This window comes from Rhea americana, unplaced genomic scaffold, assembly GCF_003343005.1.
Source record: "Rhea americana isolate MKP2758 unplaced genomic scaffold, rheAme1 scaffold_193, whole genome shotgun sequence".
NCBI classification, from domain to species: Eukaryota; Metazoa; Chordata; class Aves; order Rheiformes; family Rheidae; genus Rhea; species Rhea americana.
Genome location: NW_028186072.1, coordinates 1,248,609 through 1,275,534, shown reverse-complemented (window position 1 = coordinate 1,275,534; position 26,926 = coordinate 1,248,609). Strand labels below are relative to the sequence as shown.

Here is a 26,926-nt window from a genome sequence, read left to right as displayed (position 1 = left end):
TTCCTTTCCTCAAACTGTACATCAGTGACCTTCATAGGGCTCTGGCCACCGTTCTCTCCAAAATGAAAAAATACAGACTATGGTTGCTAAAAATCTCAGCTCCTTAGTAGGCAGCATCATCATTCTATTAATAAAGCTAACGATTTTTATTTCACCTAAGAAAGCACAAAGCAGTTTTTAACTCTGCTGAAGACTGAAGAGAACCAGCACTGTCACGGAAGAAAAGCTGATTAGCTCTAGACTTGAGCAATGTTAGAAATACTTAGGCTCCAAACCTGACACAGCAGCTCCTGACGCCAYGGCTTTCCCTGAATCCACTACATTGATACTCGGTTTCACCCCACAAAATGCCATCAGCATACTTTCCACAGGAAGGGACTGAGAGAGTAACAACATACCAGTGCACAAAGCACATCTTCCCACTAATTGATTTCTTCCTAGATTCTTCAGAGCATCCTTAACTGGCATGAAATAATAATTTATTCCTTCATGACCAAACATGAATAGTGGGAAATTCCCCAGGTGTATTTTAGACATCCACTACACAAAATCAAACTGAGCTGATGCTTTATATGAAATCAAACTTAACTGGCACATACCTTGTTCTCTCTGTTTCTTCTATATAARTGGAAGTTGGAAAATATAATTCATTCATTTTTTGAAGGCACACCTAAGCTAGTGTAAATATTCATTGGATATCCTAGTTGAAGCTGTTACTCTTCAGTCTAGTAACTGTATTTAATATAAAGCAGAAAAGACTAACTTTAACATTGACTGTATTAACCTCCTTGGCACTGCCAAGTATGAATTCCAAAGTACAAGAACTCATGAAAAAAATATATTGTGTGCAAAATTTCAATTGACAGTGCCAAGTTCCTGAGAAAGTACCATAAACTCATGCCAGGGAGACATGAGGAGGGGGGAACCTGGCTTCCAAGGTGTGTGTGGGGGGGGGGGGGGCGTGGAGGACACAGAAATCAACATTTTCTTTTTGAGGAGAAAGCAATACACAACTTCATGTTAATGGAAACATGTTGTATATGCTTTACTAGGAATTCTTAAGCTGCTTTCTAAAAAAAGGGAAAAAAGGAAAAAAGGAAAAATAGCATTGGTGATTTTAAAATTCTAAATCATATCTTTATTGTAGTACTGCCACTATTTCTTCGATGTAACAGAAATATATGAAAAGAGCTGCCTGAAGTAATTCGGTCTTGCAGAACATTCAAAGTTAAGTGTTTTCATTAAGTACAGCATTTGCTACTTAAGTCTGTAAAGAATTCAGTTCTAAACAATGGTTCATATTTGACAGAACTATCACAAAAGCTGTATTATTACTTCGTAGTCCACAAAAATATCTTTGATTAGGCAATAACCACTGAGTGACTGCGAAGAGAAACAACAAGAAAGGCAATGACAAACTATTCGTTCATTCTGCAACAGACTGGAACAACTCTCAGTAGCAGGCCTACCCACGAGGAAGTGCTCCGATGGCAAGCCACCAGCCTTCTCAACGGCTCATAGCGTTCTGGTAGAAATCCAGGACAATAAAAGRGCCATGGCAACACTGTCAGTATGTTCTGTTACAGGGAGATTCTCGTGATAGTTCAGTGTTCAGAGCATCTAGTTCAATGCTGTACATTTTAGAGAAACAAATCATGATTCAATCAATTAATACGCACTAACAAAGAAATCCATAAAGAACACTTTGTGGCACTAGCAATATAAATCTTTTTGATAAATTATCAAGACACGACAACAGGAATGTTATTTTAAAAATCCCTCCCAGGTTGAACAAAGTAATCCTATTAYCCTATTAAATAGAGCAAGTAGTATGATTCTGCATGTCTCCCTAGGTCCAAAAGTCATCTACATACTCATTTAACATGGAAAGGAATGGTTTCTTGGATGTCACAAACACAAAATTTATAAATTTACAAATTATTTTGTGAAGCTCTCTAATGACAAGAATGAGACTATATCCGTAAACACACTTGCTAAAATGTCCAAATTAATAAACATGGCAAACAAAGCACTTTGAGAGCAGAGGAATAAGTAAAGCACGGGCGTTTTTCTCAGGCTCTAAAGAACTCTTGTCACCTCCAGTACCTAGCTTCATAACAATCAACCAAAAATTACTCCTAGCAAGTACTAGTTTTGTCACTTTATGCACAATAACTGATCAAACTTGACATTTAGGAAGAAATTTTTGTTAATAATAAAAACACGAACCACATAAAACTTAACATTGCTTAGTCTTGAGGGAAGCATGCCGACCAGAGAACTGTTCACCAGGGCCTACAAATCCCGATGGAAGCCAGAGCACCAGGGGAAAGCCTGGAGCGTGCCATTTTCATCGCCCTCCTGCAGCCCTGCCCGGGCGTTACCAGCTCTCACGTGGGTGCCTGGGCTAAGCTGGCACCAGGCTAGCTTTCACCATCAAGGGAAAGCAAGTTCAAAGTACAAAAGTGCTAACCGTAACATCATGGCAGCTTCCGGGGCTGTGCAGGTGCTGCTCAACAGGCTCACTGGAAACTCRGCACAAGCAAGGTCCAGAGGAGGACAGAGCCTGGCAGGGCCAGGCAGCACTGACTGCGGCACTGAGGAGCACTAGACTTACCTTACCAGCAGCCTCAGCACTTCAGCACGCACTGGCCTCAGAAATTATCCAGGGCAGTGAGCTATCACAAAAACTTGAAGGTAAGAGAAAAAGTTGCAGTTTTTTGATACTCCTGCACATAAAGCTGCATTTGAAATAAACTGTTATAAACTGTTAACAAAAAGTACATCTATACACATGATTTTCATACTGATACAACATCATCCGCAGCAGAAGAAGTTATAGCAGGACATGTAGGATACAAAAATATTCCCAGGCAGCCCGATTTTCCTAGGTATAAACACAGGCCAGCTCAACCTCACAGCTGTCCAGAACAATGTGGAGCAATATATAATATAACTCATCTATCTGCAAGGAAAGCTTTCACCTTCCTATGAATTTGTGGTCCAATAGAAGACTGTATAGCTTTAAAATCTCATTTAAATAAAGCACACTTACCCAACGATACATGTGAAGAGCCAAGGGAACACACATYCTCCCTCTCTGACAGGCTTCCTAAACACAGCTATTTCTAGAYTGATGAACAACTTTGTGCCTCCTCAAAGCTACATGCTCTTTTTGTGCAAAAAGAGAGGCAATGGCAGTTCTCTAAGACTGGACTGATGTCTTGAAGAATTATCATTCAGTCAGTCTCAATTTAGAGACTCCTCATTATCAGTCTTTACTTGTTTAAGGAAAGCACAACTCCAAGTCTGAATAACTGTTGAACGTTCACTCTACTACAATAAAAATGTGCAGTTAATACATTTTTCCTTTTTGATGCCTCATGCAGCAATGGTAACACTGGAAGTCTGTGCAGGAGTCCTAAGCTGCTACCAGAGGCAGCAACAAAGCATGCATAGCCGAGATCTGTGCAGACAGCATGTTTCAGCCAATGACTCTGGCAGAGATGCTTTGCAGGAAAGGCTACGYAACCACGTACTGGATAAACCCTTCCAGCCATGACCCCAAAACTATTTAAGAACTTTTGTTCTACCCAACAACTGTACTTCAACACAAATATTCACCCATGTAATTCTTTACGCAGAGGTTAGGCCACAAAAGACAGGACAAGAGTCAATGGGCAGAAATTGAAGCACAGGAAGCTCTGCCTGACCATGAGGGGGAATTTCTTCCCTGTGAGGGCAAAACAGCACTGGCACAGGTTGCCCCGCGAGGTGGTGGAGTCTCCTTCTCTGGAGATCTTCAAGGCCCGCCTGGATGCAACCCTGTCTAACATGCTCTAGGTGACCCTGCTGAGCAGGGGGGTAGGACTAGATGATCTCCAGAGGTCCCTTCCAACCTTACTGATTCTACGATTCTATGAACTGCTTACAGGTGACACTTGAAATCAGATGACAGGGACGAGGGGAAGTGAAAGAAAGAACTTCAACTTATTTTGTTCTGGGGGTTATTTTTCARCTCAATTAGTTCCCTGGTCTTGCTGACAGAACTGAGGCAGTGATGGAGCAGAGAGAAGAACATCTCCAGGCACCACTCGCACCAAAAATGGATCTTTTGCATCAGTGCACACAAAATAAAGCAGACAGTAAAAAAAAAATCTACCATTCTGGTCCTGAAATGCAATAGAAAGGGCTGTCATGACTCTCTTGGTAGAGGTTATAGTTTTAAGATCATTCACGTAGGTTTAAATTCTTGCCCCTATCAATATTTAATCTTAAACTGAGATACCTTCATTTGATGCAAAAATTAATGTGTGGATACCACAAAACATCCAAAAATTACTCGTAGGTAAGGTCACTCTCTGCTTTTTAAGAAAAGAAGATACACTGGTAATGTTAGAAAAAAAAATCACTTGCAGAAAATGTGACAGGTAGAGAACTATCAGTTCTCAGGTTGGAAATCTCAATCGGCCCAGACAGAAGAGAAAAAGCATCTGAGGCTCTCCAAAAGTACTTTTTTATAGAGGTGAAAGGAAAATAGGACACAAAGTCCTAGACAAAGGACTGCCAGAAGAGTTTTGAAATATAATTCTATTATTAGAGATAAAATTTGAAGGGGATCTCCTCATAAAAGTCCCGGAGGCTGAGTTACATCCAGCTGTGCTGCACTTCCATAGGSAAGATAAATGGAGAGCACGGTTCTTCAGAGCTACATTTTTCAGAGAGGAGCCCGGGGACAATTTGTCAGAATAATTTTGGTAGCAGAACACGGACAGAGCTAAGATGAAGCTTTGAGTACAAGCACACATAYGTAAGAAAATTTACCAAAATTGTCTTTAGAGTCCTCTCATGAACAATAACGGTTTCTCTGAATAATAACGAAAGAGGTAAAACAAAGTAATATTTTAATAGTCACTAGTTAAGAATACTGTTTTTGTAAATTCAGAAACCTAATTGGATTACCTTTCCCCCGACAAACACTGTCAAAACTGTCAGACCGCAGGAACCGCAGCTGAAGCCCGACACGACTGCACCCGTAGAGTCACGCAGCGGGACGACATGGCAGCTGAGCGCCACAGGCTTGGCTCAGCTGCTTCGAGCTTTTCTCAAGGCACGGACATGTCACCTCTCACTACTACCTCGCATTTGCTGTCAATGCAGTYCAAAAGAAGCGGTAAATCAGAATCATCTTTTGCGTGGAGGAGGACAGAAAAAGAGAAAGAAGCAGAGACAGGATTATATGTGACAGGCTGCGAAGACCTGGACAGAAAATCAGGAGCAACCCAGACAGCAGGCGAGCGCTTCATGGCGTAGCCTGCCTCTGGCCTTGCCAGCTGACACCGACCCTAACGCAAGGGGSACGTGGGTAGGACTGTTCCGGTCCTCCCACCCCTGGGATGCCAGAGAAGAACTGCAAACAGAGTTAAAGAAGAAAAAAGAAAGAAAGGAAAGTATTGAAAAACACTCTGGTTCACTCCAGAAAACTCATGAACAAAAGCCACRAAGAGAGCAAGTTCTCTCCGTCCTCTGATCAGTTAAGCACTGGAGTTTGTAATGGGAGGATGTGGAGTTTGYATTGAGAGGATTTTCATCTGTTATTCTTGATTTTTGCAAATGGAAATCCTGTGGGCTTTAATTACACAGTAAAAAAAGATCATAAATACAGTGTTCATCTCCACTGCTAAATAAAAAACCCTAAAACCAAAACAAGATATTTAATGTACTACTTCACTGTGAAATTATTCAGAAACAATCCCCTGAAGATTTTATTCTGAAGTAAGCAAGAGATGCCAGCTCCAAGGATTTGTAAAAAAAWGTCTGGTAAATTCAACTACACAACTGTAAAAATGCTCTGCCTTCCATCTCAACTAGGGCTTATACAGTCAGATAGCTAATGCAAACTAACTGCCTTGATAAAAAAAAAAAAAATCCAGATACATAGGCTATATTTTAATAGCAACATGAGTTAATAATCATTAATATGATTTGAAGTTCTCCTTAAAATATTACACCAACTAATTCCACTTAAAAGGGCATTACAAAAGGGAAATAATAAATAAAGGGATTAAACTGCGCCTACGCAAATTTTTATGAGCATCTCAAGATTTGTTCAGTGAAATGGAGGCAGGATACTAGACAGAAACAGAAAASTAGTTACACAATCCACACTTCACAATGACCTCTGGGATACAGCAGATATTCTGATCAAACGTAAATTTCATGCTGCTAATGTTTAAATTTCATTGAAGTCATTATTGAAGGGATAAAAGGGGGGGGGGAGGAATCATGAAGAAAGTGTTTCTTGGAGATACTGCACAATCCATTAGAGAGAAAAAGCATACTCTGGCTTCTAGTCCCACCTGGTTTACAAACTGGCTTTAGGATCAGGCTAAATTCATTGGAGCTGCAAAAGTGCTCTGAAAAGTCACTTTCTATTAAAACTGAGATGGAACAACACCCTTTACCTCTGTGCAATACACAGTGTCACTGAAGATGCTCAAAGGCCTCTTCAGAAATGGCCTTTTAAAATGCCTTCCAATCCAGTGTGGTGGCCAAGGTAAGGAGGCTAGCACAGAGACTGTGAAATCCAACACAAGAACTAGATTTAATTTCACAAAGGATTAAGCAAGTCAAAGATAAGAGAACTGTGAACATACGCAGTTTTTTTCTTTACCAACTACTAGCTCACATTCCTTTACAGAGGTGTCTGAAATTAAGAAGGCAATGGGAAATTTGAATGGAATTTTAAACATGACACAAGGACACAATATTCTCTACACATCTCTTTGTTACACTAAATCAATGTCATATTAAATCTATGATTGTTCTCAGAAAATGTTTTAAGAAAAAAATCCATTTTATTGGTGACCTCCGCACATCACTATCAGTGGTGAAAATCTTGGGCTCAGCAAGGTTTCTAAAAGGATCAGGCAGAAAAGACCCTGCTTTGGTCACAACTGTTACAGTGGGTGATGTGTTGGAGCTAATGGACAGGGAAGTTCTGTGACCGAAGTTAGCATACCAATGGAGGTAATTCAGAAAAAGTGGGAAAAACGCTTTCAAAAACTGTCAAGCAGACAGTGTGATCCTCCTCCAGTTACTGAAGTGGCAGACTCACCTCCTATTTCACTGTTTTTTTGTTCCTCCACATCTGGTAACAGCTGGCCACAATTTAGTCTTCTTAGATAGCAGGAAAATACACCATGAAAGTGATGGATGGGAATCTGCACAAGTTCTGAACATTCTTCTAAGTAGATTTTAAAAGATTATTTTGAACCTACATGCTTATTGTAATTTCTACAAAGCTAGATGTTTTCTTCAAGGGCGCTTTTTCCATAGACAATTTCTAGTTATTTACTAAACTAAGTATTWTCCATTATATGTAAATTTCTAAACTTATTTCAAAAAGCTTTCTCTAAGTTCTATTCATTCAAGAAAGTAAGCTGAGAAAAGTACAATTCTGTTCAGAGTTACTATTCCTGAATATTACCGTCATATACCTGATTTTGCCTCCACTAAGTAAGCAAACTTATAGAAGAGCAATCACTAGTTAGGAAGCCAAGCACCAGCTGCATATTATTTTAAAGTTATTGTTAACCAAAACTACTACAAATTTGCAAAGAAATACAATGCAGGCCAATTCAGTGAGTTTTTTCAACTGCCAAAATAAATCTCTAAACAAGTAATTCCTAGAAACTAGGCTAAAGAGTTCAGTAATGAGCACTGATGTTAAAACATCAAGAAGACAATCTGAAGAAACACAAAGATAAATCCACTGTACCAAGGAATCAATARGATGTAAAAACTCTAAACGTGTTCTGTGAGCACCTAAAATTTAGAAAAAAAAAAAATGTTGGAACTGACTGCTTCACAACATGTCCTGGACTCCCTGGGATCTCCTGACAATCCAGAAATGCCCCATAGGCAGTAAAAGCAGAGTATGCAGCAAGGTTGCGTGAAGGCACAACCCACAAATGGTAAATTCAGAAAAGCCTTGCAACGTGCTGAAAATACAAGCATGATATACGGTCCCAGTGATCACCAACACCAGCTAGGGGTCCACACAATGTATCAGCTTCTGACCGTAGCCACAACCAGGTTGTGCCTCACATCCTGCTTCCACATTATTTGGGAGGATTTTTCTCCCKCTTACTCCTGTTTGCCTGTCCACCATATCCAACAATCACTCAACYTTATTGATGAGGAAGCAAGTTCTCCACTTCAAAACTTCCAGTGTTCACTGAACAGTTGGGTAAAAATGCACGGGTGGGTTGTTCTTGCAGGTCATTACTAAATCTTCTTAAAAAATTGCATAGAACTGCAGGAACTGTGATAAAACGTAGCAAGGGAACTAAGACCATCAATATGTTTCACTAACCCAAATAGGAGCAGAGGATATTAATAACTGTTAGTGTTGCTGTCTTACCTGAAAATCAAATTGGTGAGCTATAATTAATGAATAATTCTCCATTTATCTGAATCACGTAGGGTCTATTAATAGTATTTGAAGTTCTTTATTATAGATGGGGTTTTTTTGCAATGTTCTCAAGAAACTGAGCAACAAAATTTTCTACATTCTCCAAGAGCGATGTTTAATACCTAGCTAAGTAGCTCAATACACAATACACAATCTCCTCAAATGAAATTTTCTTGTGGAAAAAAAAAAGGTGCACCAAGATAAAAACACATCAACATAAGGATGTTGGAAAGAGGTAAAGTATTAAGCTAATTTACAAAAAAAAAAAAAAAAAATAAAAAATATGAAAAAGCTTATCGGGTTCCTACTAAACACTCACACACATGAAATTAGATGAAAGACTCTCAGATAAGATGTTCAACTGCCTCGCAAGCCCACAGAGGCTTCACCGTTGAGATCACTATACAATATATAGTTCGCACAGCCTGAATCTGTCAAACTGTTTTTTGTTCTTGTCTTTTTCTGTTAATGCTAACCTTTTGATGTTCCATAAGCTTCTTGTCTTTTGCTGGTCTAATGGAAGAGAGAGAGAAACAAATACTAAAGCTTTCCATAGTCATAAATTTGGTGATTAGACCTGTCAGACCAATTGTTCTCCAAAACACTTAACTGATTTCCCTGTAACTCCTCTTTCCTAAGACAGCGTCTTGGGAAACTGACCTCTTTTACACCACATACTGAGGTTTGAGAGGTTTTTTTTTTTTTGATCAGTAAGATTGATTATACAGTATTCTCAGCCTACATGAGCTTTTATTTGGGAATAAGCCAGCCTACTGCACACTCACCAGCTTACATCTCCATCTAACAGTTTTCAATGAATCTAGATGCAATTTGTGCAATTTTGTGCTCTATCATTTATGAACTGTCATATTACAYATACAGGCAAATACACCATGTAAGACTTAAGCTTTTCGAAGCAACGTTACAAGATGCCCTCGCAACAAACACGACCATACACACTGTATGCAGCACGACTTATGCAGATCAACTCTTCTTTGTTAGAGACATTCCAATGAGCTCCCAAAAGCAGAGACAGACTTTGCTGTCTGTATTCTGCTTCTAACAAAGGCAGCTTTGTTCAATCAGAAACGGCCTTGTCATTTATTAGAATGCTATCTTGGTGTTTCTGGAGAGCTTCCACTAAACATGTTCTAAGCCAAAGTTCCTAGACATAGGCTCGAAGCAATTTTGACTAAACACTGTTTTTATCAGTGCATGCTCTTCAGCTYGCTAAACTTTTGTCTGGGTGACCAAAATGACTGATAGCTACAACCATACATTTCTACWCAAATTTTTTATTTTATATATTTAAGAAAAGGAAAGGCTGCTTAAAATATAACATATACTGAGACCCAAATGTTTTTGAAAGAAAAGGGTAGTTTTTGCTACTATCTTAAATGGGAAGTGATAGTTTGAAAATATAGAGAAAAAAAGTTTTTATTTTAAAACCACTTTCATTATTTGCACCAGTAAGGTTGTAGAAAATCAGCACAGGGTTTTGTTATAGTTTAGTAAGATTGCATAAGTCAGGAAATAAAATATGCCTGAAGTCTGAACGGGAGTTACGAATTCTCTTTTTACTCTGAGTTYTAAAAAAACCCAAGTTCTTGAGCCATTAGACTTTCCAGACAAGAAAGAATTAAGATTATAATTTTAGGCTGGTGTGGTATTTTTCAGTTTTTTTCTCCCCTCCCACTTCCTTTGAAGACTATTAATCAAAGGGGTTTTAAAAACTCTCCTAAAAATGTTGCTTTTTTCCTCCACCCTGTCTCTACTTTAAATAGTTCAAGTGAGACTTTTAAAGTGGATTTAACAGTTTGGAAGGCTCATTCACTGAAAATACAGGAAAACCCAAACAAACACTATTCACATAGCTATACTAATATGTTCAACTGTGTCTTACACAAACAATTCAAAGAAACAGCTAAGTTTCCAAGCAACCTGAGCTTCTGCTTTCTATTTAACTATTTAGAAAAGGTGCCAATTACTCCGTAATACATGAGTGCTTCTGTAATATCTACATTTGTCCAGTAAAAATTGAGCTCACGATACCTTATTTTCATGCACACAATTCACGTTTTAGATAAGCAGTCGCCTTTAGAAAGTACCATTCCTTGAAAATAAGGACTTGGATAACCTGCACTCTCTGACAACACTGCTGCTGTGCAACCCTCTCATTCCTGTGGTGGCTGTGGATTCAGAGAATACCCGGCCTCTGCAACACGATCTCTATTATAAGAAAAAGAGAAGCAAAAAGGAAAAGGAGGGTGCGGAAATGTAGGTATATGGAATTAGTCCAAATGTGCGGCTATTACACATATTAAATGAAACAGGACAAAAGAAAAAGAAACAAAGGAAAGMTGAAAAGGACTGACTCCAGAAATATTCCTAGTTTGACAGATTACTTGTCCAATCATTAGCCTAATTTCTGAAATAACGCTAATAATTTTTGTTTTACAGAGAAAGAGAGATACATTTAAAAGTTATACAATGTTAAGGTTAAGAAGAACAGTCAGTATCTTAACTATGCTATGCACATCCTTTAGCCAGTGTTTGATATCAAGCTAGAAAACTAGAAGATAYGGAGTAAAGAAAGTACAGACATTTTGGGGTTTTAGTTATGTAGGTCACAGCAATTTACCTACTGATACTGCTACATAACCAGGCTAGGGTATGCACAAATTACAACAAAGCAAATCTTCATTAAATAAGCGATTGAGGAGTTGGAAGTCTTTGTAACTCTGAAGTACACTGCAAGTGCACATACATATGCATACCCCACATTGAATAATACAGGCTGTAATTATTATCAATGCTCAGACAAGCTTCTCAGCATTCATATCATGTAAGTTATGTAAACATTTCCTTTTCATTTAGTCACTATTTGTACTGTATCTATTTCTCTCATTAATAACTATGCCCTAAAGAAAATTACCCTGCCCCCCCCCCGACGACTCCCCCCACAAATGCACAGCAGATCTGAGGAGAAGTCATGTGTCCCTTCAGAAGAAATACAAGTCTCCCTTGCCAGGTGCTATGGTATGCACAGTACTGTTCATAAACGGTAACATGCCTATGCTGTTTACATAAAAGATACCACAGTCAYACAGTATGCTGCACATTGAGTACTAAGCACAAAGTAAACAATGATTCAACTGATTAAGGAAAAACACTGGCAAGAGTCAGTCCTTAAGGAAACACACAAAATTCTTGCGCAATTTTTAGCAGTTTAATACAGGCAAACACTGTAAAGACTAGGTATGACTGTTTAATATATCAACATCTAGCTCAAAAACTATTTAGATTTAAAGCATGCTCATTTCTACTACAATATACTATGTTCCTCACTTCTCCACAAATTTTCAGAGAAATTAATACCATACCTATCCCATTTAAAGTAAGCTAAAACACTGCCCTAGTATATAGGCAGTATATATCTATACAATTCTTGAAAACAAAAGCTAATTAACTCTGAAGAGCAACAGCGGTCCTGGAACATGTCCTCACAGCAAGCCTCAAGGCACCCACTGTCTTTGAGATGCATTGCTGCAATATGCTTGGAGATCCTAACACAGTTGCAAGGTGAGTCTGTCAAACTCATGTACATGTTCATGGTTATTTGTCTTTTCCATCTCCAAATAGTGTGGTAGTTTTGGAAGCAATGGTTACCACTCCAAAACGACCCGAGATTCAAACAAGAAACTAACTTTTAAGTTCAAATGGTTAGGAAAATACACACTGGATATTTCTAGTCCAGCCTACGTGTAAGAGCTCTCTGCTAAATCAATACAGCCATAAAAGTAAACTATCGTTCTATTTGAAAAATACAGCGTACACTGGCAAGAAAAGCTAGGATTTTTCCCAAACATGAGCAAGATGCTTCTCAGAATGAGTAAATAAGGCACAGTGTGAGCCTCAAAATACTAGCCTATGCCACACACAGCACTCAAAGCTCTACTATCCAAGGAGTTCTCATCAGGTATACGGAGAAAACCCAATCTGAAGATACAAGGGCTTGTTCATTCATATCACAAAAAGAGAATCTACAGTTAGTAAAATATCAAGGTTTCATAAATAAAGCTGTTTTATAAAACAAACAAACAAAAAACAAAAAAAAAACACTTTCTCAGGGCCTGAACAATTAATTCAATTCTATGTTCAAGCCTCAGGAATGCATAAGCCATCCAGTAAAGATATACTGCATCACTTTCTTGATCATGTACCCAAACAAATTACAGACAGCCTAGAGTAGTTTCAGTGATTGGACCACACGTTACTGAAGTTTAAACTTGTTCCAAGGAGCCATTATGTCAGTTCGGAAGCAGCTCAGAGAACTTTAGATCTCTTGACTTCCTTGAAGAAAGCCAGCTTTGAAGGTTCAACGCATGGCCATCTCCAGTTTTCTACTGCACTTCTCTGCAGGAGTTTCTAACTTTGCAAAGCTGACAGAAAAAGTGTGTGCCTCTGCCTCAGTTCTCTGCCCACTGCAGCAGCAAATTGCTGCTCCCATCACATGGCAACATGAGAGAAAAACAGCAGCAGCAGCAGATTATTTCTCCATCTAGCTAATTCTGACTGTCAGTTCTACTGTGTTCCAAGTTACCTTAGTTGTTTGCATTACATTAAGCGAATGTTTATCACTGTATAGCATACGTATTTTAGGGCTCTCAGAGCACAAAGAGTCAAATTCCATTCTAATTAAATTATAGCCCATAAAAACTCTGGCTGCGGATATTAACAAGGGCAAAATTTGACTTCACATTCTTAAGCTGYTGGGCCTAGCCTTTGGCTCCATTTGGTGGTACTAGTAAAGACACTGCTTTGTTTGTTATGTTTCATTACTTGTTTGAAAGATATTTTGAACACTACCAATCCCCCATAGCTATAAAGGAAACAGAAAAAGGTTTTATATTTCTACACTTACTTTTTGCTTGCTTCATAAACATCTGTAATATTGGAGAAAAGGTGGTGGCTCTCTGTTTTGGTCATTGTGAGGCTCAGTTCTTTGGAATTTTTAAACATCCGGATCAGAATCTCCAGGCTCAGCAAATAAGAATGTTCAGAAGATATTACTTCAAAAATAGCCTGCAAAGGAGGGCGGGGAGGGGAAAAGACTTACTATTGATTATTAAAAAAAAAAAAATAAATAAAGAAAAGGTGGAAGAGGAGCTCAAAGAAGTATTTATATTTTTCTACCACTTGCCCTTACAAATATATAATATTGGTAAAAGCTATATTAAGACTTTTTAATGCAACTGCAAACAGGGTTTGAAGACAAAAAAAACCCTCAACACTAATTGTGATCACTCCCATTTGTACACAAAGTTTTTGAAGAAATACTGCCCATTTCTGTGGTCTGGTCAGAAGTTTCAAACCAGCTGTACTACTATTCACCAGCTACTATGTCCTTCTGGTCTTTTTAAAACTGAAGCGGTTAAGTTATTTGCTAGAGAACATGCTCAGTAACAGAACTCTGATTACCTAAACATCTGTGGAAAAACAAAATCCTTTGCAGAATTCAGGTTTTAGTCACATGTTAGCATTGACACACTGGTTACTTTTAAATTGCCAAGTTAGGAGCAAGCACATGAGAAGCTGAGATCTCTGCAGCAGGGGAGGAAGCTTGTGACAAAGAGGCAGAGCAGAGAGGAGGCAGCGGCAACCACTGTCCCCTTCAGTGATTAGTGACCAGACAYGACAACCTCAAAAGAAAGGTGGACTCCCACTACATACACATGACTTCCCACACAAGCAACTTTCTCTGTTTTATCTCCTTTATCACCCCTACCACTTTCAGCACAAAGCCACTGTAACTTCCTTCAGCTGGCTGTCAYACAAAGCAAACTTTTAGTAACTCCTGGACTGTGAAATGCATAGATCTGTTCATCTCTGATGCAGAAATCCATCCAGCTTCTAGATATCTTTTACCTTTCTAGACTTTTTTTTGCTGTTCATCTACTAGAGTTCTTACATGTATGTACAGCTTGGAAAAACAARAACTAATCCTCACGAACCTCTTTTTCATAGCATCAGATGGCTTCACAGAGTCATACTTGTCATAAGAACTACTCTCTAGGCATTACGAACATAGAGTAATACCATCAGCAGAACTAATATAACTTTGTTCTCAATGTCACTAATGTTAATACTTGTACATATACTATCACATAACTTGCAATTAACTTTTCCAAGCATCCTCAAACCAAAGAAGAAATACGTATTTTAAATGCGACAGTGCAGACATGGTATTTAGAAAGGCCAATTGCTATGGCTCTACAAACAAGAGAGTGAGYGAGGGGGTTCTGCAGATGATAGACCACAGGAGGAATTCACTTAGATGCTCTGATATATTACCTAGAGAAACCATGCTCTTCTGTCATCGCGGATAAAGTTAAAAGAAACTATAGGCAAGCTGAAGGTATCTRAACACTTCCAACATCAACAGGGACACACCATGCCAGTGTGTGTGKGKGKGGGRGGRGGGAAGGCATGAAGGAGGAAGAAAAACGGAAATTTCCCGGAATGAATTCAAGTCTAGAGAATTCTATTTTCACTAAGGTAAGCTTTTGATCAAAAGCAAGAGGTCCAATWTATTTTTCTAGCATATTTTGAGTCACACTGTTCTCAGATTGTGCTTCAAAAGTGATTCTTGTCCTTCTGAAAAATCTTCTTCAAAGAACTGAGATTTTAATAATGAAATAACAGGCTTGGGATTTCTTGAAAAAAGAAAAAAGAAACTGCTCCACCTCAAGCCTTTAAAGGTTTATGCAGCGTAAAAAATTTTTATCAACTCTACAGAAAGCCTACTATACGTACACAAAAAAGGAAGTATAATTTATGTTAAGCTCCAAAATAGTTTCTCTGTCTTATTATCTAGCTAAAAAGTTGATAGAATCTGACCTCAGACACAGCAGCASCAAAGTAACAGCTATAATATACTATATGTTATTCCTAAGACGGCATACTTCTGTGCAAGATATGCAAAGGCGATGCTTAAAATGTTAAATTGCCTGTCTGCCAAATCCCTTAGCCAGAAATCTATAGAATAAGTATGTATGCTAGCCAATGACTGACAGTAAATCTGCCTACTCATTTGGCTAACAAAGGGCAGAAAGATATCTTAAAAGGGTATTTTGGCCTTTRCCCGTCAATTACATTTCCAATTTTCAGCCTCACTACACTTCTCTCAGCTGCACTCGCAGCGAAAGCATTTCCTCAAGACTGCTGCAGAGTTCCATGACTAATTGGTTCCTATCCAGACATTTTTCAACACCGGAGGAATATACAAACTTTATTATTATTATTATTTCCAGTTCGATGACAACAAGACTACATCAGCATAGTCAGAAAGAAACGGGACAAATAAAGATACTTTGCTTTTAATACTTTCTGTGAGGAATTAAAATGCATACTGAGTGTAGGATAAGAGAGAGTAGCATCTCCTCAAACACGTTTCTAATGAAAAACAAAATAGGATGAAGTAACAATCGTCTTGGCTTTAACATAGCTACCCTACATTAACAGACTGCAGGGGTATTTAGCAGCTGCTTGGAAGCAGTTTATGAATAACACCCAAAATCATATTATGGCTACTTCACATTACATCAACATGAACAGATGTTTGAATCCTGATGGACAGCAAATACTCTACAGAACAACTGGGAGGCCAGATGCATACATTTCTGTATGGTAATGCAAAGGGTACACACACACAAGGTTAAAGCTTCCAGTTTGCAGGAAGCTGAAGACGACCCATTGAAAAGTATTTCAGTTCAAATTAGTCTGTTTATACAATGCATTTTCCTTAGGCAAGAGATGCACAGAGATCCAACTCATTAATAAGTTACTGAAGATGGAATGCATAAGAACATCTGAAACTTTGACATTTGACCAAGGCATAAACAAAACACAAATATATTTTTCTGCAGTGATGATGTATTATGATAACAAAAGTAATCTGATGAAAAATCTATAAAATGTTACATAAACCATACACAAAAAAATGAAGCTACTTCAAATACCACTTGATAGCACAATCACATCTTAAGAATATTTTCTTAGGATCCCTTTGAAAGGATGGACCTGTTTAACACGCAGGCTTGAAAACGTTCTGGTAACATTAAAAACTTTACATCTGCAATGCCTCTGAAGAGCYTGTTCTCTTGGAAGGGATGTAAATATGACTTCAGGAAACATTGACTAAAGACTCCTAAAAGATACAGGAGGATTGAAATAAATACTTTGTGACCAACAGGAAGAGGCAAAAAAAGGCAGTACACATGACCTCAACTGCTGCACACTCTCCCCAAAAGAGCAAAACAAGACAGCAAAGGAGACGCAGGATTCTGAAGTAAAATGTCTAAATCCTGCATATGTAAAACAAGATATGTCTGTATTTCATGTCTAAACACAACAGTAGTAGGTCGCACAGCTAAATTAGTTTTTGAGGCTCGCTATATGCATGTCTATGAAATTCACAGAAAACCCCAGACAGTTCCAGTTTGGTTTGGTTCACCAAGGTATTTCCTGTAGTGAAAGGAAGATTTTGGAGGAAATTCACATGGCAGGCAGTTCTACAGTGCTGCTACTCCAAAATCCTTTTTCTCCACTGAAGGACATACCTCAGCAACTGAAGGTATGTAATAGCTGGCTAGGTCAGGCTATTCTTTTCAGCATCGCTCTTTCACTCTGACATAGCCCCTGCAAGTAAGGAAAGAGGGGAAAGCAGATAAAGAGGACAAAAGCAGCAAAGAGGAGGGGGCAAGAGAGAAAGCCAGAGACAGACAGACAGCATATCTGACAGAGATGTAGCAACCACGTAGTCAGGGTTGTTCACCGGATTAGTTACAATTGAGAAGCGTTGCAAAAAGCTTCTTTGTTCCTTACTGCCTTTACAAATTTATGTGTCATCTCCTCTCCTCTCTGAAGGCAGGACTGGTTTTCACCTGCCCAAATACAGCACACAACAGCCTCGGGTCTGGCTGCCTGATGCTGCTGAGTAGCCAGCAGCCAGGCTGTACTTGCTGGAATGCGCATATCTAGGAGCAACTCCTCCAGCAAGACCTGCAAAATGTTGGCAAGAGACCCAAAGCAGAGATGTACACATATCAGCAACAGACCAATTTTGTTTCTTTATTCTCCATGGGGAGAGAGGTTATTTCACTCTAGGACACAGACCAAGTTGTCTCCTTATGAACAAACACATAAAATATTAAATTAGGCCTGCAGTCTATCCCTAAACAACCAGAAGAAACAAGTATAACTTTAAATGAGTACCTCCTGYCTCTTTCTTTCTTCCAGGCTGATAGTTTCTGATAATCCATTCTTCTTCACCTAAAATAAATCCAAATTTTATTTTTAACACTTTTTGCAGGCAAATAGGATTTAAARAAATTATTAATAAATATCAACTGAAGTAACTTACTAAGAATTCAGCTAAAGAATCTGGTCACTTCAGAATGACAGCAATGAACTAGCGGAAATTAAAAAAAAAGAAAAGAAAAAACAACACCCCCACTCACCCAAAAAAACCCCCCAGCAGCAACTTGATAACATCAAATTTTGGATTCATACAAAGAACAAAACACCACTAAAAACTATCATAGGACATACACAGAACTGCTACAGCAAAAGCATTCACAGTCAAATCATTGTCACCCTCATAACCTTAATGGATATTACACACACTCACCAAAGCACAGGAGTGATTTTCTCTTGTTAGTTTAGATTTCTTGATTTACATTCGTACAACATTGCCTGGTTCATTCTCTCAGTTGGCCTGGAACATTTTAGCATGCTCATTTGTAAAATAAACACATCTAAAGGCCATTTTAGACAGGTAACTTGCTGGCCAAAAATTATTCTGGAGGATCTCTGTCTTTATCCTAAATAAACTCTGCAAAGTCTTAAGTAAATACTCCTGTATTTCTAATATTCTCAGCCCTACAATGTCATCTCTTCTCCCTCTGCACTCTACATACAGAACAGCCAAGACAGGTTTGCCCCAGCTCTCCATACACAACCACGATGAATGCCAGTCTGATTTGCATCACTCCACAGCTCTGAGCCCCATGCTAAGCTACCCAATTCCACACCAAAGACCTCTCAAGTTTACTCTTTCTCAACGTGAATTGTCTGTGATGGGTCATTTAACAGATCATATAATAAAACAAAAATAAAATAGAAGGCCACATGTCAAGGGAGAGACTGGCTTTATGTACTTCCTACAGGGCTCTCAAGCCCAGGGCCTCAGTCAGGAAGATCACCTGTATAYGGTCTGCCAGACTGGGACTGAAAAAGAGGCCACTGCACAGCACCACCAGCATGAGAGATACCCTTCCACCCGTGGAGCAGTGAGCTGCAGGACCCGATTTTATGAGACCTAGTTCCTAATATGAGACATAACAGATGCACTTCCATTCTCCCATTTCTCCTTCAATAGCTCCTAGGGTACTACCACAGCACCAGCTTTTTCTTCTTCCACTTGTTCCCTGGAATTTTACAGGATACTTTATTTTACTCCTGCATATCAGTTACCACAAACCTGGATAGGAGGCTCAGTAGTAAAGACAGCACAACATTAAGAGGTGCTGCACTTCTGCTGCACAATATTATGTAGTTCATGCACACTACTTCGTATTACATGCTTAAAAAGAGACAAGACATATTCAGATATATTAAAGCAATTGATCTTTTGCAGACACACTGCAGACTCCCATGCCTCTGCAAGTATACACTTCTGAGTACCAAGCAAGAACTAAATAGATGTCTTTCTATTAAACGGAAGTAAATTTTTCAATTAACAACCTGAAAGCTTTAAAGCACTCCCTAGGAAGTACAACGTCACTTTTTTTCTGGACGCCACTGAGGACTTTTCTAAAAATATGCTGACACAGGACATCCTTATGAATACATCCAAGAGATTTCAATGCTTCCTGTTAACACAGCAACTCTAAATTTCCAGTGAGGTCAATGTGGCAACTGCTACATTAATGTTCCAAAAACCTAGCTGTGTTTCATGACCACTATTTTGTCATACATGATATATGCACACAAAGGTGCAAATGTAAGTTCTTTTCTTAAGGATATGGCTTAACCTTATATTCTAAATTGATTTGTGTGTGTGTGTGTGTGTGCGTGCGTGCGTGCAAGTATATCGAAAATTGACAGTGAAAATCATAAACCCTTCGCTCCTTTCCTCACTTGGAAATGAAACAACCATCTAACCAAGCATGCACAGTAATACATACTGCTATTATTTGTAACAACTGAACACTGCATTTGTTGGAAAGTAAACACATTCAATATGCATAAGCAATATTTTTGATACTATCAATGTATACATCTGCTGGGAATCGTTCAAAAATATTGGAAGATGTTTTGGGAATATATTGTGGAAATACTGACCATTCCCCCAAAATYAAAATCTTAAGTTAACACATGAAGATTGAAAGGAACAGAGATATCAATAAGCTAACTCAAAGCGATCATCTGCTCAGCCATTTCCAGCTGTCTAACAGGAATCCAAAGAGAAAGASTGTTTGAGAGACAAATTTGAAAGGTACTGGTTTAAACACCATACTATTAAAGAGCCTTAAAACGCTSTTTGAAAAGCTCAATCTTACTTTTGCATAGGTGGGAGCACTGCAGGAACACAGAAACACAGAGGAGGTTTTTTTTCCATTTATTATCAAAAAAGACTTGACAACTTCAAACATGAAGGTTTCTCTTCCTTTTTTCCTTTCATAAAGAAAGTCTAGTCAGAACTAAATYAGCTGCCAAAGAAATGTCCTGCAGAGATGGTGGATTCTTTCCYTTCTCTTTCCCCTCCACTTCCTAGCACATTCACTGCTAACAAATACCATGTACATATTAYTGTCTTTCTTTCCTAACATGTTGAAGCTTAATACTTGGACATTTCACAACTGACCTCCTGTGACAATTCCACACTCACTTTTCGAATACACACTGCCAACATACAGTTCTTCTAGAAAACTGAACACAGACCCCACGAGGTTCACAGACTCCCACACTGTTTCCACAGTGCACTATCCTGCCCCATATACTTCCCCCTTCCAACCTTGTAAAACAAGTAAAGACACTGAACAAGTTTGTCATGCTTGAGAACAAATTTGGTTTATAAGTATGAAATCTCAGTGGTTCTCTTAGTAGGATCTTCATCACACTATTTTGGTCTTCAGACAAATTAGCAGCTAAATGTTCAAGAGTCCAAGTATTCTGGAAGAGATAACACCTAGTGATAGCAACTTCAGAAACATTAGTTTAACTAGAAGACAGCAGAAAACCAATCTGACTTCACTGGACACAAACTTTTGCAAAATTAAGCAAAATAAACTACATTTAGGTAACAGATTTCTTGAAAAAGAATTTGAAGCCAACCTTTTCAAATTTACATTGTATTGGCTTTATCTTAAACCATTCAATATAGAAAGTCAGTTCTTATAAACTGTCTTGTTAGACTACTGAAAAGCTACTCAAGGCAGCTAATCATAGCACAAGGAAGAGTACTTCAATTTTTTATAATTATTAAAGCCAAGAAGTATTCGTGTTTCACTACCCTGAACCGTAAGACAATCAACATCTTAAGATAGCTCTTATAAATGGGAAAGCAAATAGTAATAGAAGATTTTACCGGGTCTTAAAAACTAATTTGTAAGGGTATGCACAGTTACTGGCCCAAACTGTCACCTGTTCCAGGAGTTCATGTTGTGAGAGAACAACAACAAGAAAAATCCTTTCTTACGCTAGATATAGAGATGAGGTCTATAACATTCTATTAATTACAACAAAAGAAACCTTCATTTTAYGGGTATCTTCCAGAAGCCATAGCGTTATCATAGTATAAAATTAACCAGAGAAACACAGAATTTTTATCCTTTCTTTAGCCTCAGAATCATGCATATTAACAAAGACTGTAGAACTATCAACCAGTATCATCAATTTTCCAGCTTATCAGCAGGGATGCTAGCAAGATTACAGTACCAACTAGAACAGCTGAATTCTACTCTGCTTAATTCTACTCTGCTTAATGCTGTTACTGAGAAAAGAAAAACACTGCATATACTAAATAGAAGATTGTACTAAGGATAGCAGAATACCACTGTCTACAGAGAAGTTCTGTTTTTAAGGGTTTCCATTAAATAAATGCAGTCAAATCAACTCGGAGTTGGCTTGCAGCAATTCATATCAGTTTAACAGAAACTTGATCATAACTAATTGAAGCTCTTCTTTAAAGGAATTCACCCTTTTAGTGAATTCACTCCCCCTTTATTTTTAAATAAGCAAATTTGTGTCTTGAACAAAAATGAGAGTCTAAAATGAACTTTCTCAATTGTACTGCTTCCTGCATAAAGCAAAAATCAATAAACGATCAAGATTTCCATGTCCTTGTGAAATGAAAAATAAAATTTAGGGAAAAGTAAACAGAAAGAAAGGACTAGACGCTATTTAAGGTTTGATCCTGTGAGGATTTAAGCCTATCTTTTTCAGGCTATCTGAAACTACCTTGCTCAAAACAGCCACATACTGTAATCGGTGTTCGTTTAAGTCCTGTTCTTCCAAGGACCTGCACTGGTATGGCTAGAAAACACCCGATCTAGACAAGGCCTGAGCACTCATCTCTGAGGACTATGGAAATACAAAGTCAGGCTCTTAAAGAGAAACAAAAGATGCAGGTTTGATTATTTCAGTATAGATTTTAAGAAAGACAAGAAACATATCAATGCGTAAGCATATAAGGCAACTTTTGAAACMTAAAGATTACCAGAAATACAAATTCTTGTGCATTTCAAAGTTTTATTTATTCTACATACAAACTACTTCTTCCTTGGTAATTTCAAAGCACATCCTCCTACAGTTCTGTTGCGTGGCCACATGAACCTACAAATACTTCTGCTAGTAAAAGAATAAGGGAGATGTCAGGATGGGAACAAGTAACCCCAGGGACACTTGTTCTGGCAGAATCATCTGTCTGTACTTACTAAAAATGACYGAGACAGCATGATTTCAAGTTTCTTTAGGCTGTTGGGCTAAACCTGAACACAACTTCAACTGCGTTCTCAGGAATTGGATTAGTAATATTTGAGCAGTAGCAAATTTGRTGGTAACAGAAGACTTAAAAATATGAAGTATTTTGGGAGAGAAAAGAAGATGACAAACTTCAGCTGAAAACTTCAGTAACACGTAAACAAGCGTGCTTCAATACATTCCTAGATACTCTGTTTTTGTCTCCCTATGTAATGATCAAATACTCACAACGGACAGCTGACTCCATGTTGATCTCAAGGGCTTATAGTGAAGGACAATCTTTTCATCTGATTTCTGTTCTCGGGGCTCAGACTCTTCATCAGAATCTATATCCAGAGCTTTTTCTTTATAGTTCTGATATAATACAGCATTTTCTATAAAACAACAATAGTATGTCATTAATTGCCAGAAAGTTAGCTTACTTGCTTTCATAAAAATTATAAGCAACATTTAAACAATGAAATAAAGCAAAATGTCAGTGTGCTGTTCACAAACTCMAAAAGACAAAGATAGTATCTTATTTAGGATGGACAATGGCAGAGTACAGTAACAATGGATCACTGTACCAGTACTAGAAAAGATCCTGCTGACTGAATTAAAAAACAGATGTGTTCTTTGTCAAGAAAAAAAAAAACAAAACAAAGAAATAGAAAAATTTATCTTCCTTGGTTTGTTGTATGTTTCATAATTAGCCAGCAATTTAAAAACAGAACAAGTGTATCAGTAGAACACTATCACTACTCCAGAGGTCTAGCTGTTTTAATATAGAAGACCATTATAAATCCACTACCCATGCTGATTTCTATTCCCAGTTTTAAACGCTGTCTTCACATTTCACTAAGAGAARAGAATGATCCAAATTTCAGAAGTTTTGAAGTCAGAATTATTCCAAATAGAAATCACAAAGCACAATAAACATTTAACTCCTTGTGTGAATAAGCATGAAGCTTATGAACCTTAAAACTAATCACATTTGTTATCTGTTCAGTACTACCACTATTAATTACCAACACCAATGCAAGGAAACACAGGTATGCAAAATATCCTTTCCACTTCTCAACCTCCTTGATCACATTTTTCACAAGCACATGGAAAAAGACAGAGAAAATTAAGACCAGAATAACCTATTGCGAGATTAAACTGCTATGCAAGAAAGCTCTGCAAGGTACTTCAGAGACAGGCCACATTTTGGACAATATCTGATTTTCCCTTTATGGGAGAAAAGGTTAAAAGATTCAGCTATTCTATGCACAGATAGAGCTTTAAGTTTTTATACCAGTCTGGGCAGGTCTGTTTTACCTCTTCTGACTACACAGCCCCAGTAGAACATTGTACAAGGTTTGACTTTTTATAGAAGTAGCATATATGTATTTGTTTTTTGGAATGTTCCTACATAATTTACGTATTTCAGAAGACAGGAAATTATAAATAGTAATGGAATTCTGAAAAGTATTACACAAAAAGTTATTACTTGGGTTTGGTTCAAGATAAAAGCGAACAATTGAAAGAGCGTCTTGAGATATAATTAGGAGAGAATGTGAGAAAAAGATGGAAAAAAAGATTGTGAGATATGCAAATAAGACACTGTTCTGAAAATAGAGACAAGTGGAAGATAACACAGCAGCTCGGATGACCTTAAGGGGGCATGAGGCAGGGAAAAGTCAAGAGAGCAACAGTTACTATAATGAAGCTACTACCACACATCCACAGACTCACAACCAGGAAGGAAGCATTTTTCTTGTTGAAATACAGGGAAAAGCAGCATGCTTGGCAAAGCTCAATACTAGTGACTAACATAAAAGAACTGATACATGGGCACTGTTTTTCTGACACCTGTGCTTGAAGTCTTGGTAGCAAGAAAAGGAAAGGATTACTAAGGTAAGGCCTTCACCCCAGCTGCCTTAGCATTCTTGCCCTACAAGGAACAGGGGGAAACAGCTGCATTAACCTGGCATCAGATGCCAGAACTGTCATGCTCTGAGTTTAAGTGGTGACCCCAAGCCCATAAGCTGATCCAGAAAAGCTAAGCCTTACATCTGGAAAGAGTCGCAGGGAATAGGCCACAAAAACTGTCCCAATGCAGAAGAGCCTTATTTATGTAATTCTAGAGAACCAATAGGGTTGAGATAGCATATCAATCAATTGATGCTTTCAGAGTAATAGRTGTTTGAGAAAAAACCCTTCAAACAAAACCACACTTGTAACCTGCCATTCTCTATTCTTAATAAAACTGCTCTAAGCATCTATTGCCAAAATTGTAGGCCAGTATTTTAGTCAACTTACTGAAAACCAAGTACTCTGTTCCAGTATTAAAGAACTGTAAAAAATGATCTTGAARTTCATTTCTCTTGTGATTTTAACGTATCATCAAGTCCGTACTGAAAAGGTCTTACCTTCCCCATCAAACGTCCCTTGTCCCTTCAGCGTTTTCTTCTAATAATTTTAACAGGGAAGAGACACATAAACATTAAAAGAAGAATGCAAAATAACGAACAGTAACAACAGCTCTTATTTTATCTGATACTAAGGCACRAAACTAACAATTCCTAATCTATAAACTTTTGACGTTGGAAAAATATTAATGACAGCAATTGTTTCATCAAATAAAGTGTAAAGCTACTCTAGATTTTTCTTCTCTCATATATTGTTTATTCATATTTGCCCCAAATGTTTCACATCCRCTATGTTTTTCAAAGCATTATACATATGAGCTTTACAAGAGTTCAGTGAACTTCCAACTCATTTCACCGGCTCTGGGCTCTCCTGCAAGTACACAACACACATGTCTAAGCAGCCGTCTCTTTTCTCACTCTCTGCAGAGAACCACCATATTAAGTAAGCTGTAAACTAATTTTCTGAGATCAAAACAAAACCTTTGGAATAAAACAGATGTTTTATTGCAACAAATTGTATGATCTAAGAAGCTGATTAAAAAAATGCTACTAATCAARAGAGTTTTGCGTGTAAAGACAAGATAATGCCAAGGCATCCTATTAAGCACAACTTCTTGCTGCTTTTGATAAAGAAAGCCTACTACCAAAATCCCAAACAAACCCCTTACTCAGAAATAATTCAATCTATTGCTATTTTGTCACTTGTGCCATTTTTGCAAGAACTTCCACACCTATAATTTTTAAATTTGGCTGAAAATTGTTATGAAGCTGATAATTATCTTAATAGCTACAGTTTTGGTCCTTTAGTTGAAGAATTTTATCATACAATTCTGAAACAGTGCAGAAATCAATAAATTAAGAATTGAACAACAAAAAATAAGATTACAACAACCTGATACAGCGTCAAGTAAAATATTATTTTAGTAGGTCTTCATAATTTAATTTTAATGCATTAATATTCAATATAAATTCACTGCTGCTGAAGGATTACAATCAAAAATGAAAAGCAGGCATTCTACTTCTACTCGCAGGCATTGAAAAAGCTACAAGAATATACTTTAAATGGCCTCTTTCAATTTAAAAATCCTACTCCAATTTTTAAAAATACCTTTAAAATAATGTCCCAGGTAAAGGGGTAAGGCAGAAGTTTATTTTTCTATTATGTCTACTATTATGTCTGTCTATTAAAGCAGGCAGGACTTTCCGAGCCAGTATGTCTCCTTTCTCTCCTGTTCACTGGTTTTKGGGAAACAAGCTTTAAAAGACCAATTTGTTTGAGAAACGAAACCTATGTGGCCTGGGGAATCCAGCAGGAAATGTTAAGTATGCGTGAGGTTGCCATTAACGCATTACTGAGCTGACTGGATTTCAAGAGAATCGCCTCCCTAAARCCTCTGCTGCTCCACTTCGAAAGCAGCACTTTGATCCACGAGATTCATCAGTAACTAAGAAAGGTTTCTGGTAGCAAAAAGCAAATTGAAAAAAACCCCACACATTCATGGAAACACAAAGATTGCAAATCACAGCAGCGTGCAGTCTGTTACTTTCAAATCAACATCTCTCTCATCAGCCTAACTTACCTTCATCCTCCCCAAGCTAGAGAACTTCTCTTTATCTTCAACAACCGCTTTAAGGATTGGCTGAGACATTCTGTTTTTTTTCTTAAAACTAGAAGAACTGTCAAAGTCAACGCCGCTCACTACAGCCCTGCGGTAGGAGGTGGACCTCAGGCCGCGCCTCAGCGTCCCTGGGCTGCCCAGGTCCCCCTCCGCCTCCTCCTCGGCATCAGCTACCAAAGGCACAGTAAGGCTTCCCACCATGCTGCGGACCTTGAGGACCCTCTTGCTCGCCTCGGCATTTTGGCTCCCGCTTTTGTTCGCCGCCCTCGTTTCAGAAGCCAGGCTCTTCGGGATGATCTGCTGCTTGCCCACTTTGTGCGCCGCGGGGCTGTTGGTGCTCAGCACTACGGACTGCGCCTCCAGCAGCTGGCCCGGGGCCGCTGGCGGCCGCC

At 38.3% G+C, this 26,926-nt stretch overlaps 1 protein-coding gene across 1 annotated transcript in view; it reads right to left on the bottom strand.

Annotated features, from left to right (window-relative positions):
- The window catches only part of ARHGEF26 (Rho guanine nucleotide exchange factor 26), an 89,450-nt gene that overhangs the window by 33,876 nt on the left and 28,648 nt on the right, over nt 1-26,926 (bottom strand). Inside the window, exons 3-7 of the mRNA XM_085302873.1 lie at nt 26,496-26,919; nt 24,916-24,955; nt 22,751-22,896; nt 17,753-17,809; nt 13,401-13,561 (exon numbers count right to left, since the gene is read on the bottom strand). Of these exons, the coding sequence (XP_085158999.1) occupies nt 13,401-13,561; nt 17,753-17,809; nt 22,751-22,896; nt 24,916-24,955; nt 26,496-26,919 (828 nt within the window). The remainder of the gene's footprint in view (nt 1-13,400; nt 13,562-17,752; nt 17,810-22,750; nt 22,897-24,915; nt 24,956-26,495; nt 26,920-26,926) is intronic.